This window comes from Oryctolagus cuniculus, chromosome 13, assembly GCF_051225735.1.
Source record: "Oryctolagus cuniculus isolate XC-2025 breed Fujian yellow rabbit chromosome 13, ASM5122573v1, whole genome shotgun sequence".
NCBI lineage: Eukaryota > Metazoa > Chordata > Mammalia > Lagomorpha > Leporidae > Oryctolagus > Oryctolagus cuniculus.
Window position 1 is genome coordinate 61,657,075 of NC_142879.1, and position 20,036 is coordinate 61,677,110.

The window sequence follows — 20,036 nt, forward strand, 5'->3', positions numbered from 1 at the left end:
ACTGTCCAACTCAGCATTCTCTCAAGGTTTGTGCTTTTACCTACTTAATGTCACTATTCTTTTAATTTGATTCTTTACCTGAGAAAGATATATTACTACTTGGGTTAATTATTTCAGTATTTTATCTGCCAAATAGGTAAAGGCAAATAGAGGCAGGACACTGCCTGAATGGCCAGATTTCATCCTGGTGCTTCTATTTTAAGATAGTCTTCAGGAGTAATTTGAGGACTATTTTCATATAAAATCTTTACTTTCATTCTTATTCCATTACAAATTGTTTTTCCAAAATTTAGATGTCTGTCAAAAATTCTTAAGGAGGGGTGCTTAGATGAATAAAGACCTTGAAAAATCAGTGTGTAGGTAAAAGTTCAAGTGCAAGAAATCCCCTTTTAAAAATCTGCCGAAGAACAGAATTTGACTATGCAGTCAATGTTCTAGAAGCTGGGAAAATATCAGTGAACAAAGCAAATATCCCTGCCATCATATAACCTACATACTTTATAACCTAACTAGATTATATCTAGTTAATGATAAGAATGCACTCAAAAAACATTCAATACAAAAGAAATGGCCAGAAAATAATCCTGACTCACGGTGGAGAAGGTGCCTTCAAGATTTACTGTCTTCTTGACAGGGCCTTTAGGCTGTCATGGGCAAAGTTCTCCCCTAACATCTGTTGGTCAGGGAGGAGTCAGCACTTAAAAAGAAAAGCTGTGGTATTTTACTCACCCTGTGACTTCCTTCATACAATGTATTTCCAAATGGGTGGGTGGGCTACTACCTTGACAGGTCTTGAATCTGCACACCTGAAGCCCAGACTCTGGGCTAATGAATTCACCAAGGGGGTAGCACACTAAAGATAGTTACACAAACTTAATGGCCCTGGTAAAGCATTCTTCATGCAAAAACATGCTTTTTAGATGTCACTTAATGCATTCAAGGACCACCATGACTTGGGACTGCAAGGAGACTGGAAGGACTGTTGTAGATTAGTGGCATTCATGGGAAAAGGACATAGCAACAGGAATCAGTTTTTAAAAAGGTATGTGTTTGGAAGGGGCAGCACAGAATTTGAGGATCATACAGGATAAAGAGACATGTAGCTGAAGGGAGAGTAAATGTATGATCTCCAGTTAAGACTATGCTAAAAAGGTTCAGGAGAAGAAAAATCTGGATATAAAAATTTGAATACTTTTGAGTGGTAAGGCAGCCAAGGTCCAAAAGAGTAGATTTTGGAGGTAAGTTAATGTTGGCAAGGTATTAATCAGTATCTGAGAAAATAGAGGGCAAGGCCCAAACAGTTCAAGGAATAGAGGAACCAGGTAGATGGCATTAGGAGTTATTAAGTCACTGGTTTTGGATTTGAGAACCTTGGAACCCACACATGACATAGGCAGCTAGTCTGTGAACTCCATACAGAATGAACCCAGTTTCAATACCCTGGCCCAGAGGAAACTGATGGAGGTATTGAGAATCTGACACAGCTCAAGGTTGGGGACACATCCCCAGGGGACTTTAGGTGTTTTGATTCTTTGGTACAAGGACGCTTTGTGTAGCCCTGCCAAGAGTAGGGTTAATACCTGGGTGTTTCCGAGTTTATAGAGTAGGATTCACAGACCTGTGACAAGTCCCCAGTCCAGTGTCTAGCACAAGATAGACATTAATTTTTACTCTGTTATCCTCACTTTTCAAGTCAATATTTTCTCACTGTTAACCAGTTTATGATTCAGTCTTTGATGGGAAGAATTCCACTATTTTATCCTGATCCTTTCCAACAGCTTCTCCATTTAGACCTATAAGAAGTCTTAAGTATCATTTATGCACAGTTAGAAATGGTTTTAATAAAATTCTCACACAGGATAAAAAAATGGTAATGAATATTACAAGTGTCTGATCAGACCTATACCAGTCTATAGTATATCATGCAACAATCTAAATTGAATGTAGGATACTATATATTTTATAGTAAAGTTTAGTTGGAAATCTCGATAAAGTTTCAGATATTTAGATTCATTTAGTTCTAACGTAAATCTACCTGTACTGTTAAAAAATAAAAGCAGTATTCCAGTAATAGCCACTAGGTAAATATCTTTTTCTCACAACACTTGAAAAATGTTACTCCTTTCCTCTTAATGGGGGTTTGGTGTTGGCAATTTAGTGTTGGCCCAACACTATGTCCAACCAAGAGCAGTTGTCTTAGATTCTGGTGAAAGAAGAAATCCGAGGAGGCACTACTGAGTGTGCCAGCTGAATGCAGCTGAGTGTGGTAATCAGCACAGCCATTGAGAATGTGGCCGAGGGGTCTGGTGTTGTGGCATAGCAGATTAAGCCGCTGCCTGCAACACTGGCTGCTCCACTTCCAATCTGGCTCCTTGCTAATATGCCTGGGAAAGCAGCAAATGATAGCTCAAGAGCTTGATTCCCTGCACCCATGTGGGAGACATGAAGGATGATCCTGGCTTCAGTCTGGCCCAACCCTGGCTGTTGTAGCCATTCGGCTAGTAAACCAGTGGATGGAGGATCTCTCCCTCTCTTTCAAATATTTAAAAAAAAAAATAGTTGGCATAACTATGATTGATGCGTATACTGTAATCAAAACTTCCTAAGTCCACAACTGTATCGAACACACTCAGATGTTTTAATCATCTGTTCTAACAAGTTCATTGTACACAGGAAAAACAGCCAGTGAAAGGCATCTAAACCAATCAGTTGGAATTCTGAAGACAGTCACCTGCAGAGGTGGATATCTATTCCAGTAGTGACACACAAACTTTGAAATAGTTACACAGAAACATTCACCTGCAGCCTTTCAATGCTGCATCAGACTTAGATAAATAAGAGTTCAGCGTTTTCAGTGACTACCCTCCCTCTACATATTTAACTTCCAAATGATTGGAATTTTAATTTTGTTTTCCTTTTAAACAAGAGGATGTCTGGTTATTTCAGAACCAATAGTTGGCATTCCTTTACCTCTTAGTGTTTAATATCCCACATAAGGAGAAGTTTTGCTAGTGTACCTAGCAGAACAAGTAAATGGAGACGATGAAGGGAAATTTTCCTTTTCAGCCTTTTCTGACAACATTTCACATGTTATATTTGAACATTTACTATCAAATAAAAGTACTCTGACACAGTCTAGTTTTTTATATTTAATATGTGTACAACACTGAGGTATTTTAGCATTAGTTTTTAAACTGGGAGGGAGGAGAACAGGCACTTAGAACATATTTATTTTTACAATAAATCAATAGTTCAAATAAATACTATGTTGGTTTTTTAATCAAAGTGGATTGTAGCTTTTATCAGTTAATGCTGAGCATTTCAATTTTCCTGCCAGTAACAGAATTATAAACCATGTCTATAGGATGTGTGTAATTATATTACTTATAGTCTAATCACTCTTTTTAAAATTATCTGCCCTTAGCTGACCTAATTGAAAGACTGCAAAACTTTTTGAAGAGATCATTTAAAAGAGTTTAAAGCATGTGTTGAGACTGCCTTTAAATTCTCCCAAGTATTAGTGATAGAGATGATATAATCACAATAGGGTTTTACTTATAATCACTTATTTTAAGGCAACCTGAAAAATCAGCGCAGGTTTTGCTTCAGTGTAGAATTCTTCAAGTAACTTAAATGGTATGTGACCCACACATTTCCATGTACTTAAAGGCAAGAATGTTGTTACCTGGGGTTATGCAGAGTATAGATCTTCTATACAATTGAAGAGCCCAACCATGACTCTTGAAACTTGAGATCCCAGTTTTAAACATCATCAAAATGATGTTGTCTGGTCTCCGTGAAATCATTGCCCAGAGATCAATTATTCCTGAAGACCAAAATGGAAAGCAAGACATTTGAAATAAGGTACATGATGTACGTCAGACTTGTTAATTCAAGTTCCTTTCCTGTGTCCCAAAATGAGATTTCCTAAAGCAAGGCAGTATGGCACCTTCTCTTTGGTAATAGTACTTCCTCTAGATCTTTATCTGTTGTGGAAAATCAGAACATCTAACCTTCTGGCAGGCAGGGTTTTATGGCTTCAAACTTACACAGTGGAGATTTCAGAACAGCACTTTTGTTCTGGGCAGTAGTATTTCATGACATGTCTTTCACTTGAATGAAAGATGACATCAAAGCAATTGTCTGGAACATGCACCTCTACATGGATAAGACATAGGCATTATGCTAAAGAATACTGCAAAGTTACTGACATTTTAAACAGGCAGCTTCCAAAAGCTGTTTATATAGCCATTTAAAAATCATTATTATAAATATGGTTGGAGATTACAGAAAACACTATTAAGATTCCACATAGCGTTTTTTTTTTTTGGCTCACAGACTAGAGGCATTTACTGTTAGTGCCCTGTTTGGAACTACATTTTTTTCTTTGAATGTAATGAACATTCAGTGAGTTGGGAAAGGTATAATGCTGTAATCCTGAGGTAATGAATATTAGATTTTTATTGGGCTGAAAAAACTGTGCAAAATCTATGAATATAGCAGGAGAGGTTTAATAGTATGTCAGGTACATTCTTAACATTATCAGCTTGTTATTGCAGTGTATACATTAGTGCCTGATTCAAACAAAGTACCAGACTTTTGGCAGAATTTAAGAGATGCTTTGGGGTAGGCATTTGGCCTAGCTGTTAAGATGCTGGTTAGGACATCACACATCAGACTGCCTGGCTCCAGCTCCAGAAATCCAGTTGCTAATATGAACCCTGGGAGGCAGTGGTAATGGCTCAAGTGATTAGATTCTTGCCACACACACAGGAGACCTGGATTGAGTTCTTGGCTCCCAGCTTTAGCCTCTGAGGCTGCATTTGGAGAATGAACCAGTAGGTTAGAGTACCCTCGCTATCCCTTCCTCTCTACTTCTCAAGTTTAAAAAAAAATTTTTTTTTAAATTAAAAGAGAGATTCTTTGAAGGACCAGCTACCAGACCTTACAGAAACTCTACAGAGCTAGTTATCTTATAGTCTGTTATTACTCCATTTCATTTTAACTTTCAACATTGGAGCTGCAATTAGCTTTCTGGATTTCAGCTGTATTTAGGAGTCGACCGATGTGGAGCTCTAAATCTAAGTGACCTTGAGAGGTAAGAATTGGAGGAATACTTTAGTCCAAAAGCCTTAAAAACTGTTAGACAATATCATCTATACTTTTAAAGTGAATTATGCATAAAAGTCTGTGCAAACTACAACATATATTGTAATAACATTCTCAAGGAAAAACTCTAGTATACTTTAGCACTATTATTTTAAGTTATATAAAATACATCTTTATAAAAGTACAGGTTTTCTTTAAAAAGTTTAAATTATACCCATTGAAACAGGCTCACTTTTTAGTACTAAAAAGAGTTTATCAATCTAAATTATTGCTTAGTCCTATGGAGCCATTAGAAACTTATAACAAATAAACATTAAGTCTCGTTTCTTATGGAAAAGTGCCCTAAACGTTCAGTTGTCATGAAGTTTGTCTTTCTGAAGCTTTTTAGCTGAGGAATCTTCCATAAAATTGTTAACCAGTGCTACCCATGGCTTGGTTTGTCAGGATCCAAAGTGGAGTCTTGATGCAAAGTTCCTACTGGTGCCAGGAAGCTGTTCGTTTGTTGTCCCCAATCAAAGTAGTCTGGAGCAAAACTGAAAAAGAAAAAAAAAATTCAGTGGCTTGAAACATTATACTATGTCTGATACAGCTGGTTTGTAGATAGAACTGGGATTCTCTTTTATTAAAAAAGCTTTTATTTAATGAATGCATTTTTCATAGGTACAACTTTAGGAAAATAGTGGTTCTTTCCTTCATACCTGCCCTCCTACCCCAACTCCTGTCCCACTTCCTACTCCCTCTCCCATCCCCTTCTTCATTATGGTTCATTTTTAGTTTAACTTTATATACAGAGGACCAACTCTATGCTATGTACAGATTTCAACAGTTTGCACCCCCCCCCCCACGCAACATATAAAGTACAGTTTGAGAACAAGTTTTGCAGTTAATTCTTATACGACTCATTAAGGACAAAGGTTGGGATTTTCTCTTAAATGTAGATAATCCCAAAGTTCTTTGTGCCTTTTCCCACAAAACAGTGCTAAGCACGTCGCTAGAAGCCTACTCAGTTCTACTGAACTCTATAGAGCCCAGAAGTGTGGTACTACTAGAACCTTAAATCAGTCACACCATGTGTAGCACATATTTTGGCAACAAATTGTTTTTTAATCCTAAAGAGTATAGTTCACAATCTGTGTGTCTAGGCAAATAACTTCTGTACCTCAATTTCCACATCTGGAGATTGAGGGTATTATCAGTAGCAATCTTGTTGGGCTGCTGTGGGGACAAAGTAAATTAGTACCTGTGAAGTGCTTAGAACCACATCTAATACTTGTAATTGGCACTCAGTACTTGCCAGTTGTTTATCATTGTCCTCCATGTAGACCTGGAGGTGGTGAGGACTCTCTGAGCTCTCAAATGCCCCCTGGCAAGTTAGAGGGTAGGCCTGCTGCAGCATGGTATGGCAAACAGTGGACAGGAAATGCAATAGAGTAGCTGGGTATGAGAAGACTTTTAGGGAAGGAGTGAGCTCAGAATCTGCGTGACCTCAGGAAGGTCGAAGGGTGACTTCTGACCTGAGGTGGTCCTTGTTCACTGTCCCCCTTGCTGATGGGGTCCTTCAGTCTCACTGGCCTAGGGTTGGGCAGTCTTTTTTTCCTGACTGCCAGCCCATCCTCCCTGGTCCACCAGAAACACAATGTGGTCTCCCAGCTCTTCTTCAGTTCTCCTGCCCCCAAAACAAGGGCTCTTTTCAGAGCTCTTCAAGGGGTTTCTAAGGACTTTGACTATAGTTATAAAAAGTTATATTTCTCTTTTATTACTTCCCCCCCAAGAGGAAAAAGGTTTCTATTACAATGTAAATGAAAGGATGGCGTAAGTGCTTCCCTTCTAAGAAGCTCCCCTTTCCCTAGAACAGGACAGGAGTCCTGGGATGACAAGCAAGAGAGGAGGCCTGGCAAGCACCAGGTCAGTCCTTTAGGCTCAGCTGGCCCCTGCTGGCCTTGATGACCTTACAGCCCAGGTTCACAGGTGGAAACAGAAGGCATCTGATCCCTGCAGTCATGTGTGGCTGAAGCACTCAGGCTAAAGAAGGGGTGGAACGTGTTGTGACACAGCAGATTAAGCTGCCATTTGGGCACTGGTAGGTTCGTGTCCCAGCTGCTCCACTTGCAATGTAGCTCCCTACCGATGGCCTGAGAAAGCAGTGGAAAATGGCCCAGTCCTTACGCCCCTGCCACAACATGGGAGACGTAGAAGCAGCTCCTGACTCCTGGTTTCAGCCTGGCCCAGCCTTGGCCTTTGCAGCTGTCTGAGGAGTGAACTAGTAGGTGGAAGATAATTCTCTATCTCTAACTCTTTCAAATAAATAACAAGAAAATCTTTTAAAAAGAAGAAATGGAATGGGGATCCCAATAGCTCGCACCTCCCTGTTTTCAGACCATGCAGTGGCCAAAGCAAGCAAATCTCCACTGCTGGATGGGTGAGTGCTGTGGTTGCAGTTAGTCTCACATACTTGGGTACTTCCCTCCTGTTTCTATTTGCCTTCCCAACTCACTGAAGAGTGGCTGATGGAGGCTGAATTGGGAGCTCATTTACTGTCTTGCACACTCTGTGTATGCTGGTTTGAGCTCTTTATTTAACTGCCCTACTCAAAATATTCTGGCCCAAATCTGCAAGTAGATTTTCAAGAAAGGAGATGCTATTAAAACCCATAGGAGAGCAGAGCATAAGCGTGAGGCTAGGAGATGGGGTACTGATTCATAAACTCTTAGCATGACTTGAAATGAGGCTGCCTGTGCCAGGTCCCAGCCTAAGCACTGACTAGCTGTGCGACTGGGTACAAGTCCCCCAACCTCCAGATGCCCTGGTTTCATCTGAGATGTGAGGCCTGAAGTACTGACCTCACAGGAGTCTCATGAAGAGTAAAATGCTTGTGAACCTCTTAAACGAGTGTGAAACACACAGCAGGTGCCATGTAATATTTCTTAAGTAGTCATCTAAAGACTGAAATGAATATACTTCATTTAAATGAAATATTCAATTAAGAACTGACATTAAAAATTGAAAATTTCATCCAATAAAAGAATACTATTTGAGTTTATTCTCTGGCTTTAGAGCATCTGATTAAGGACCTCTGCCTGGATTTCCGAAATCATGTTCCGCAGAGTGACTGCATGGTCTAGTGCTCTGTTTCCCTCTTGGAGAGTCAGAGTGCATATTATCCTATTATAGGCTTGGAGAAATCCTGCAATCTAAAAAATGGTGATTTTCAAGTCATCATTTCCTTCTTTGTGGTATAGCTATTAAGAAAATAGAACTTGGCTGGCACTGTGGCTCACTTGGCTAATCCTCTGTCTGCGGCCATTTTGGGGGTGAACCAATGGAAAAAGAAGACCTTTCTCTCTAACTCTGCCTGTCAAAGAAAGAAAGAGAGAAAGAAAGAAAATAGAACTTCACAGAATATCATTTAGGGGACACTGTATAATGCCATTGGGTTATTTAAATTTCAGTATCAGTCCTATCCCATTCAGAAATGCTTCACCTGAGTAAACTGAAACACTGTTGCCAACCAGTCTTAGACTACCTCCAAATGCAGGGTTTTTATGTAGGAGTTTTAGTTTTAATCAATCAATTGCTTTAATACAGCCTTCTCCTTCCTGAACAAGGCTTCTCTAACGTGACTTAAGGTCTTACCTTCCCTGAAGTCCCTGAGGGGCAATGTTCCAAGCAAGATCATCATCACTGTCATATCGTCGAGGGTTGTCGAAGAAATAAGATCTGGGGCTGAACCCGTGGCTGGGGACCATTCCAGGGTTGGTCTATGAAGACAGGTAATCATTCAGCATACTTGCCAACACTGTGCCTCTCACATGATGAAGACTGTCATACGATCTTTCTTGCAGAAGACTAAAGATACTTTCCTCCTCTGGCTGAGGGCTGCACCTATTTGGCTGCAATGTTCATTTCAGTTGCTTCTGTGTTGAAAAGAGATTAACCTTTCCCTTTTTCTGTACTGACAAAATCTTCTATCCCCATCTTTTAACAGGGAATCATCCTCGTTTCAGTCTTTTACTGAAAAGCCAGACAATTCTCAAATGAGCCAAACTAAAGTAGCCCCGTTTTATATAAATCTGTATCCTGTGGGCATTCATAACACTACAATAATGATGTTGAAATCCTTTGGGACATTTTTCTCATCCTGCTTTCCTCTCCTGCCTCTATCATCATTTCATTCTGCCTGTGCACCCTGAGCTCCTCTCAAAAAGTTTCCTATGACTGGTCTCAAGTAAACCATAGATGTTCTTGCCTGCTTTCAAGATCACACCTGTCCTGGGGCAACTGCTGTGGCTCTGCCAGCAACTACTAAAAAAGTAAAGTCCCCTGTGGCAGGAAAGATTCATATAAACAGATGATCAGAACTAGACTTTAAAATAAAATGATTCTGGCACAGCGTTTGAAATCCTTGTACATATCACTAGTGCGGCTTTTGAAACAGCAACCAACAGTGTTTGAAATGAAGTTGCCATAAGATGAGAAATGATAGGTGAATTCCTGCTTTTCCCAGATTAAACAAATGTAAGGAACAAAGGGGAACTTATGCAAGGTGAGATGCCTTAAAATTTACTCAAAAATGTCTGTGAACCTCATACATAAGAATGAAGTTGGATCCTATCTTACACCATGTACTGGCGCTGTGGTATAGCAGGTAAAGCTGCCGCCTGCAGTCCTGGCATCCCATATGGGCGCCAGTTTCAGTCCTGGCTACTCCACTTGTGATCCAGCTCCCTGCAATGGCCTGGGAATTCAGTGGAAGATGGCTCAAGAGCTTGGGCCCCTGCACCTGCATGGGAGACCTAGAAAAAGCTCCTGGCTCTTGACTTCGGACTGGCCCAGCTCCGGCCGTTGCAGCCATTTGGGAGCGAACACCAGCGGATGGAAGATCTCTCTCTCTCTCCCTCTCTCCCTCCCCCCTCCCCCTCCCTCCCTGCCTTCCTCTCTCCCTCTCTCTCCTCTCTAACTCTACCTTTCAAATAATAAATAAGAAAATCTTAAAAAATTCAAAATAGGCTTTTAAGACCCACAAAATATGAAACTCTTAGAAGAAAATATCGGGGCAAGTTTTCAGGGGCAAGTACAGGATCTGGCAGGAGATTCTTAGATGTGACTCCAAAATGCATGAGCAACAACATAAGCTAGACCTCATCAAAATTTAAAATGTGCTTCAAAGGATACCATCATGAAAGTAAAAAGACAGCCACAGAATGGAAGAAAAGATTTACAAATCATGTATCTGGCATATCTAAAAGAACTGTTAAAATTAAGTCATAAAAAGTTAACCCAGTTTAGAAAGGGAAAAGAGAAGCCAACGTTGTGATGTGGTGGGTAAGACTACTGCCTGCAGTGCCAGCATCCCATATGGGCACCGGTTCGATTCCCAGCTGCCGCACTTCTGATCCAGCTCTCTGCTGTGACCTGGGAAAGCAGTGGAAGATGGCCCAAGTCCTTGGACCCCTGCACCCATGTGGGAGACCCAGAAGAAGCTCCTGGCTCCTGGGTTTGACCTGGCCCAGTTCTGGCCATTGCAGCCATCTGGGGAATGAACCAGCATGTGAAAGACCTCTCTCTCTCTCTCACTCTCTCTCTCTCTCTGCCTCTGCCTCTCTGTAACTCTGCCTTTCAAATGAATAAATAAATCTTTTTAAAAAACAACTCTCAAATTTCATGGTGCATTCAAGTCATCTTGGGTGTTTGTTAAAAATGTGCATTCCCAGAACCTACCCCAGAGATTCTGATCTGGGTCCTGAACGTGGCCTAGGAATGTACAGTTGCATGAAGCCCTTTGCAGGATTCTGATGTGGATGGAGAGAGCCAAGCTTTGAACATACTGTTACATGCATCTGCAGTGTGGCTCTCTAGTGAGGCTGAGTTTAAAGACTTGTTTTTACCAAATGAATTCTGAATACAAATGGTAGATAACATTTTCAAGAAATACCCCACATGCAGTGTGCCATTCAAAGCCAATGTGTAGGAGCTGCATTATAAATTTCCCCATAAAGAAAGATTTTTCTCCAGCAATTATACAGGTGATAGAGAGAGTATAGAACTAAGTCATGCAGACTAAACTTTCTTCTCCAAACTGTATGATGCCAGAGAAAGCCACCCTTGTAACAGCAATTAAAGCATGAACTCTGGTGCCACACTGCCTTGGTCTGAAACCTGGCTGTGTCTCTGCCAGCCACAGGACATTAAGCTCTGCTTCCTCATCTAAGAATGGATACAATAACAGTTTCCACTTTATAGGAATATTGTCAGGATTAAAAAACCTATTTAACGTGCTTAGAGGGGCTGGCGCCATGGCGCACTAGGTTAATCTTCCGCCTGCGGCGCCGGCACCCCATGTGGGCACCTGTTCTAGTCCTGGTTGCTCCTCTTCCAGTCCAGCTCTCTGCTGTGGCCTGGGATAGCAGTGGAGGATGGCCCAAGTGCTTGGGCCCCTGCACACACATGGGAGACCAGGAAGAAGCACCTGACTCCTGGCTTCAGATTGGTACAGCTCTGGCCGTTGCGACCACTTGGAGAGTGAACCAACGGAAGGAAGACCTTTCTGTCTGTCTCTCCCACTGTCTGTAACTCTACCTGTCAAATAAATAATAAAAATAAATAAATAAAAGTGCTTAGAAGTATCTAACATGCTTAGATGCTACATAATTGTTAGCTATGTTTACCAAATTCTTTATGCAACAATAATATACACTCTGGCAGTCTTGCCCAAGGATATTTTATGACCACCTAGTTTCAAGACAATTTGTTAATCCAAATAACTTGCTAATGAGCTCCTTCACGAAAGTAATATGCAAATGGGAAAATGTCTTTTTAATTAATGATGATGTATCCCTCACACTGAATTCACTCCATCATAAATGAGATAAAAATATCCTACAGGGCAAAATGGACCACTTTAATTCAGTAATATGTTACTGTAGACGGGCAGTTATCAATGTGATCCAGAGACCCTCAGAAGTCCTTGCAGTCCTTTCAGGGATAAAGTCATAACTGTTCACAAAGAGTAAGACTTCTACCCTGTCAACATTTGCACAAATGATGATGAGTAAAACTGCTGCTTTAGCACAGATCCAAGCAGGGGCACCAACTGTGCGAGCAGTTACTTATTTTTTTCACCAGCACATACAGTTTCAAAGAGAAGACAGCCTTACTTAAGAATGTCCTTGAATAAGCAATAAAATTAATTTCATTAAATCTCAACCTCTGAGCCCATCTTTTTAATTAATTATTTAACAATGGAATTCTGCATAAAGCACTTCTGCTGTAAGATGGCTGTTTGAGAACAGCTTCTACAACTGAGTTGTTCCTTATTTCATGCAGCTGTATCTTTACTTAGACTAACCATATTATTCAGACTTGGGTAATTGGCAGACACTTTTTCAAACATGAATGAAATGAGCTGTCACTTCAAGGAAAATGAATGACAGCATTTGTTACCACTGATAAGATTTGAGCTTTTGAGCAAAAAGTAAAGGTTTAGAAAACCTGCACACACAGGGCCAGCACTGTGGCACAGTGGGTTAAAGTCCTGGCCTGAAGCGCCGGCATCTCATATGGGTGCCAGTTCTAGTCCCAGCTGTTCCACTTCCGATCCAGCTCTCTGCTGTGGCCTGGGACAGCAGTAGAAGATGGCCCAAGCCCTTGTGCACTCTTGTGGGAAACGCAGAAGAAGCTCCTGGCTTCGGATCAGCGCAGCTCTGGCCGTTGCAGCCATCTGGGGAGTGAACCAACAGATGGAAGACCTCTCTGTCTCTACCTCTCTTTGTAGCTCTTTCAAATAAATAAATCTTTAAAAAAAAAAAAAAGAAAGAAAGAAAAAGAAAGAAAAGAAAACCTGCACACACTTCCATGACCCTGACAGCTTCCAATATGTAAAGAATTTTATGATGAGATTGTGGTGACACTGATTGAGATTGGGGGATGGGAGTGTTGTATAATGAAAGCATTTGGAAGATCCACTAAATTCAGTAACCTACTATTTTCCAAATGACCAATGCATGCTATTATAAAACCATGCATAGGTAAAAGATCAGTTCAAAGTACAATATAACCCAATGGAGTTTAATCAATCGATCTAGAAAGTTTATCAATATGATTTTAGATTCCATATTGTAACTTTTAAGAAAACCACATCTGTTGAGTTTGGGTGTGGTGTAAAAGAATTATGTTAGGAGGCTATTAAAACACTCTTTCTTGCAACTGTGTATGAGGCTAGGTTTTCTTCATATACTTCAACACCAGCAACATACCATGACAGACTGGGTGCAGAGTCAGGAGAATCCAGCTAGCTTCTCTTTAGCCAAATAGTAAAAAGATAACACAAAATTGTGAAACAATACCATTTTCATATTAACTTACTTTGTTTTGGAAAATCAGTTATTTTTCATAGAAATTTTAGGGTAATATCTAGTAGTTTATTATTTTTAATGACAAAATATTTTTAAATTTCTGTTTTAGTTTCTAATGTGATATGCACACCCACATACATAGCCTCCAGAGAAACACTTTTTGGGAGTCGTCAATAATTTGGATGTAAAGTATCCTCTAATCAAAAAAATTGAGGACCACTGCTCTTAATAACACCATAAACAGTAGATCCATTCAGACACAGTAGCCATGTAAGTCTGTACATAAGAATGTCTGAAAGATGACATGTTTCTCTGAATAATGAGATTCAATAGTATGAATTAGACTATCAGTGTTATTCTGCATTCATTTAATAAAACAGTGCTTTGAACGGCATCACATTAATCGGTCACCCCCTTGGGTTCAGATACTTAAGGATACTTCAAAAAGTTTATGGAAAATGGAATTAAGAAATGCTTATTTTGGTGCAAAATTATTGAAATACATGCATTTTTTTTCATAGTATGTGTCTTCCATAACTTTTTGAAGACTCCTTGTGTAATCTCTCCCTCAGACTGCCTTGGTTTAGGGAGTGTAGTTCCAACAGCACTGGAATATCGCAGCTCTAAATGATGAAAACCAAGCAGTGATGAGAAGGCCCATGGAGAGCCCCGCGAAGGCCTCAATGAGCACTGGGAGTTTTGCTCAGAACAATCTATTCCCTTAGCCAAACAAGGTTGCCAGAAACTTCAGCTCTCTTTCTTCAGAGAAGAAACACACGGCAACCAGACCCGGCCTAGAATCCACTGCCACCTTTTCCTTGTTTCTTTGGCAACACGAGGAAGTATTCAAGGTCTGACTTTCTGAAGCCTCCGGGAAGTCCCAATGCAGGCAAAGTCATAAAAGGTGTGAGAATACTACCCACCACTACAAAGAATGAAAAGGGAGGAATGTGACCCTGCCATCCAGAAAACGATGCTGGATTTCATCGTGGCTTCAGCCTGGGCCACTGCTATTCTCTATTCAAGGGCCCACTGGTCAAGCCCAAATCTACTCATGTACTTTTCTTCGGGTTTCATAATCAATGAGTCAAAATCCTACCACTAGTTTTTGTGGTTCGAATAAGCTATGGAGCAAACTGTACCTGGTTTTGCATTTTCTGTTCTGCTCCCATGAAGACATTTAGATACAGTTGTTTGAGTAGAAATGTGACCCACCAGAGAAGTAGCTTTCACATCCTTCCCAACATTTTTATTCATCTACCTTCCCATCCTCTAATTTCCATCTGGGATACTGTAGAAGTGGAATTACCATTCTTTCTTATTTTCCTTTGCTAAAAGAAAAACTTACCCATTTGGATCACAGCAAGTCAAGGCTCAAATAGGAGTGAAGCTGTGTTTATTAAGGAAAGAAGTTCTTCACTTTTCCCCAGACCTTGGGATGCAAGCTGCTTTCATTTCTTTTGTAAAATCACAGCTTTTGTAAAATAAAGCTAAACTGAAAAACACATCACCCTGAAAACAGAAGTAAGAGACAAAGAAAATCTCAAGAAAATAGCCAAGGGAACGATTGCTATCACAAAAGGATGGGGGCCGGCGCCGTGGCTCACTAGGCTAATCCTCCACCTGCAGCGCCAGCATCCCATATGGGCGCTGGATTCTGTCCCAGTTGCTCCTCTTCCAGTCCAGCTCTCTGCTGTGGCCCAGGAAGGCAGTGGAGGATGGCCCAAGTGCTTGGGCCCTGCACCCGCACGGAAGACCAGGAGGAAGCACCTGGCTCCTGGCTTCGGATCGGCATAGTTCTGGCCGCAGCGGCCATTTGGGGGTGAACCAACAGAAGGAAGACCTTTCTCTCTGTCTCTCTCTCTAACTCTATCTGTCAAAAAAAAAAAAAAAAGTTCAACATTAAAAAAAAAAAACAACAACAAAAGGATGGAAGAGGCCCTCTTCCCTATTGAAAAGCTAAGAAAACTGCTAACCGTCAAGTTTCATGACAGAATTAGGAGGTATTTGCTGCAAATATAAAATGGTTTACTCACGAGGTCCTTTGTAGGATTCCTAACTCGGAAGAAGTAGACTACCAGGGTGGTGGGTAAGAGCTCCCACAGGAAAAGCACCACTCCAAACACTACGTATCCGGCATCTCCCAGCTGGTTCTTCAGATCTGCCTGTGAAAGGGAGCAAGGGAGTCACAGACCACGGCAGAGAGGTCCTAACTGATTCCGACATGAACATGGATTCACTTGAAATGTTTCCTTCTCCCTGAAACCAGGTACAATAATGGTCTAGACCTCAGGCATGTGTGTTTTGGGGCACAGTCTTTAAACCATGTAGGGTAGACAAGTTTTTTCCTAAATATTCAAAGAAACTCCCCATGTCCGACGTGTTACTATGTCACTGCCACAAACTCTTCCTTATGGCCAAACTCCCTTCCTCTCCCTTAAACCTAAGCTAATTTTTTTCCCTCCAACACCTGAAGAGAATGTTACTTTACCACCTCCTCCTAAGTTCTTTACAGCAACAAAAATTAGTCTCCCTTAGTTGCGACCTGAGGATAAGCATGCCAATTTCTAACCTTCTCTTCACACAAACCATGTCTTGTTCTTGACTCTTCAAAACTTCCTGTGAAAAAGTCCTGAGAGTGCAGGGTGTTTGGCTGTGGCCCAGCGAACTGGCCAAGTGGGCCTGGTGAAGTCGTGTTCCCTCCTCCCTTCCAAAGAAGGCAGCAGAGAAAGGGCACTGCTGGGTTTGGGCAACCCTAACAGAGAGGTCACCATTTGGAACAAAGAGGATGTGCGAAAACTTTAAGTGGCCCATCACTAAACAGAACCCATTTGGGAAGTGAACCAGCACATGGAAGATCAATCTCTCTCTCTCTTACTCTTTCAAAAAAAATAAATCTGAAAAAACAAAAAAAAAAACAAAAAAAAAACAAAAAAAAAACAACCCTGTGGTCATTTTTTTTTTCACATACAGTACTTTTTGTCACTATTAAAGTCTAAATTTTAAACAGGTTCTTGGACTGCTGGTTCATATCCATCAGCTCATTCAACTTTAGCAACTGTCACATTCCCAGTGGCTTTCCAGAACGTCACCATGAAGCTCCATGAGTCTTCCCAACTCAAACTTGGGCTTCTTCAGCATTCTCACTTTTCTAACGATCATGGAGAGGATAAATAGGTGGGCAAGGCTTTCTGTCTTTCAATGCATTGACCACTTCTTTATTTTTTTTTATAAAGATTTATTTTATTTATTTGAGTTACAGAGAGAGGTGGAGACAGAGACAGAGAGAGAGAGAGGTGTCTTCCATCTGCTGGTTCATTCCCCAGATGGCCGCAATGGCTAGAGCTGCGCCAATCCGAAGCCAGGAGCCAGGAGCTTCTTCCGGGTCTCCCACATGGATGCAGGGGCCCAAGGACTTGGGCCATCTTCTACTGCTTTCCCAGGCCACAGCAGAGAGTTAGATCGGAAGAGGAGCAGCCAGGACTTGAACAGCCACCCATATGGGGCTCTGGCACTGCAGGCAGCACCTTTACCTGTATGCCCCAGAGCTGGCCCCTACTGCTGTTGCTTTCATCCTTTCTAGTCAGAACACTTTGCATGTGCCCCTAGTGAATGTCACCTTGTATTCACAGGTTTAGCTCATTACCAGCACTTTTATCCTTTTTTCCGCTGTCTTAAAGCACTGTTGGAATTTTTAATTTTTTTTTAAAGATTTGTTTGTATTCTTGAAAGGCAGAGCAACAGAGAGAGCAGGAGAAACAAACACACAGAAATATATATATAGAGAGAGGGCACTTTCATCCATTGGTCCACTCCTCCAAATACCTGCTATAGCTATGGCTAGGGCAGGCCAAAGCCAGGAGCTAAGAACTGTGTTCAGGTGTCCCACGTGCAGGCAGAGACCCAAGTACTTTCGGCAGCACCTGATGCCACTCAGGTGCATTAGCAAGAAGCTTGATTGAAAGCAGAGAGAGGACTTGATGCCAGCACTCTGATACAGGATGCAAGAAACCCAAGCAGTGCCTTAACCCACTGTACCACAAGGTCTGCCACTGTTGGGAATTTTAAAGTGGACTATACTCACATATAGTTAGATATTCAATATTTTTCAAATCAATACAGATTAATATTAGAGAAATTACATGTAATTCATGCCTTATCCATATGTCTCTTCTCTTCATCAATGGTCCATGAACTACCACAGGGCAAAGAATAAGTTTTTTTTTTTTTTTTTTTTTTTAATTCCCAGTACTTTGCACAATGCCTGAGACCAAAAAAGGTTGATATTTGTCAAATGAGTTCATGTGACCTTTTTTATTCCAGTTCAGTCTCATTTTTCATTTTCAGCTTTTGTAAGCATGCGTGCCTGATGACATTTCACTACCCTTTCATCTGCTTTATAATTTACAAGTGTATTTTTAAGAGAGAGAATCATGAGACCACTGGTACAATGAGCTTTTTCTACAACTTTAATATCCTCAGGCACTTCTGTCTAGATTTTCCTAAATGCTGCCTACATGTTCCGTTAAAATAAAATCTGGAATGTCATAGTTTTATGTATTTCCTGAAACCTAAATATAATTTACCTAATCTGCAAATTTCACCATTTAAATGCCATCTCACATTTATATTGAAGCATTAAAAAGATTTAAGTACTGCTTGACAAGAATCCCTATGGAGGCAAGAAATGAAGTGTGTATATATACATTTGCATATGTATTTGTACATCTAATGGTACTTCAAAATGTTCATGGAAAATCTGAATTAAAAGATTGGGGCCGGCGCCGCGGCTCACTAGGCTAATCCTCTGCCTTGCGGCGCCGGCACACCGGGTTCTAGTCCCGGTCGGGGCACCGGATTCTGTCCCAGTTGCCCCTCTTCCAGGCCAGCTCTCTGCTGTGGCCTGGGAGTGCAGTGGAGGATGGCCCAAGTGCTTGGGCCCTGAACCCCATGGGAGACCAGGATAAGTACCTGGCTCCTGCCATCGGATCAGCGCAGTGCGCCGGCAGCGGCGGCCATTGGAGGGTGAACCAACGGCAAAGGAAGACCTTTCTCTCTGTCTCTCACTGTCCACTCTGCCTGTCAAAAAAATAAAAAAAAATAAAATAAAAGATTGGTGGGGGGCGGGGATGGCATTGTGGCATAGCGGGTAAAGCCTCTGCCTGCAACACTGGCGGCCCATATGGTCACAGGTTCAAGTCCTGGCTGCTCCACTTCTGATCAAGCTCCCTGTTAATGTGCCTGGGAAGGTAGCAGAGGATGGCCCAAATCCATGGGCCCCTGCACCCACATGGGAGACCTGGAGGAAGCTCCTGGCTCTGGTCTGGCCCAGCCCTGGCTGTTGAGGCCATTTGGGGAGTAAACCAGCAGATGGAACATCTCGCTCTGTGTGTGTGTATGTGTGTGTGTGTGTGTGTCTTTCTGTAATTGTGCCTTTCCAGTAAATAAAATAAATCTTTTTTTTAAAGAAAGATAAATTTGGGGTCAGCATTGTGGTACAGTGGGTTGAGCTGCCACTGGGGATGCCATATTCCACACTGAAGTGCCAGTTTGAGTCCCAGCTGGTTTGCTTCTGACCCAACTCCCTGCTAATGCATCTGGCAAGGCACTGAAACACAGCCCAGGTAGTTGGGCCCCTGTCACCTAGGTGGTAGACCCAGACAGAATTCCTGGTTCTTAGCTTCCAGACCTAGCTGTTGCGGCCATTTGAGGAATAAACCAGTGGATGGTTTATTTTTTTTAAAGTAAGTTAATTTTTGGTACAAAAAACTTTTCAAATCTATGTACACTTTTTTTTCATAATCCCCATCTTCACAAAAATTTAAGTGCCCCTCCTTTGCATATATGGATTTCAAACATTTTTTGCACCAAAATAAATTTACCTTTAATTACATTTTTCATGAACTTTCTGAAGTACCCTGTGTGTGTATGCATGTCTACAAGAAAGTACACACACACACACTCACACACACACTCCCCCAGTTTTCCTAGAAGACATACATGGGACCTAGGCAGATGCTGCGATCCCATCTGACCAGTGAGGATGTAGATACCACACAGGGAGGTGACTCTGCCAAGGTCACCCAGCCATGCAGCAGCCGGGACAAGGAGCTCACACATCTGCCTGCTGCCCTGAAAGCTGCCAAGCGCACAGTCCCCACTGACCTGGTCTGATACATTGTACCAGTCATAATCAAAGGAATGGACGCTCTTGTTCTGAGAAAAGGAAAGGATGAACAGGTTGTAGCAGGCCCGGGAGGTGTAAAGCAGGATGACGGTGACACCGATGGCAGTCACTTGACACACGGAGGAGCCCTGGAAAAGAGGAAGCCAGAAGGAGTGGGCCACTAGGCCTGGGGAGCCCCCTGTGATCTCGGGGGCAATGCGGTCTCACAGGACCTTCCGTGTGACACTCCTCGCCGGCCTCAGGGCATGCACCCAACTTCCTGAAATTTCAGGTTATCATCATATATTCACAGACCCTAGGACGTGGTTTATTTTGTTAAACCTCTAACCGCCACTGCTCAGCGGCAAGAGGACGCTCTGGCTGGTACACGTGGCAGGTGATCCCAGGCC

At 41.7% G+C, this 20,036-nt stretch overlaps 1 protein-coding gene across 4 annotated transcripts in view; it reads right to left on the minus strand.

Moving 5' to 3' along the window:
• Window positions 1-3,136: 3,136 nt before the first annotated feature.
• GPR137B (G protein-coupled receptor 137B) overlaps window positions 3,137-20,036 on the minus strand; it is a 50,738-nt gene continuing 33,838 nt past the window's right edge. The window contains exons 4-7 of one of the 4 annotated variants that reach the window (XM_008268198.5): window positions 19,626-19,775; window positions 15,497-15,625; window positions 8,743-8,867; window positions 3,137-5,642 (exon numbers count right to left, since the gene is read on the minus strand). In XM_008268198.5, the coding sequence (XP_008266420.5) occupies window positions 5,531-5,642; window positions 8,743-8,867; window positions 15,497-15,625; window positions 19,626-19,775 (516 nt within the window). In that variant the 3' untranslated portion in view covers window positions 3,137-5,530. Of the gene's footprint in view, window positions 5,643-8,742; window positions 8,868-14,808; window positions 14,973-15,496; window positions 15,626-19,625; window positions 19,776-20,036 lie in introns of those variants that run through there. The other 3 variants (XR_016219040.1, XM_089311652.1, XM_089311651.1) reach the window with 3 other exon arrangements.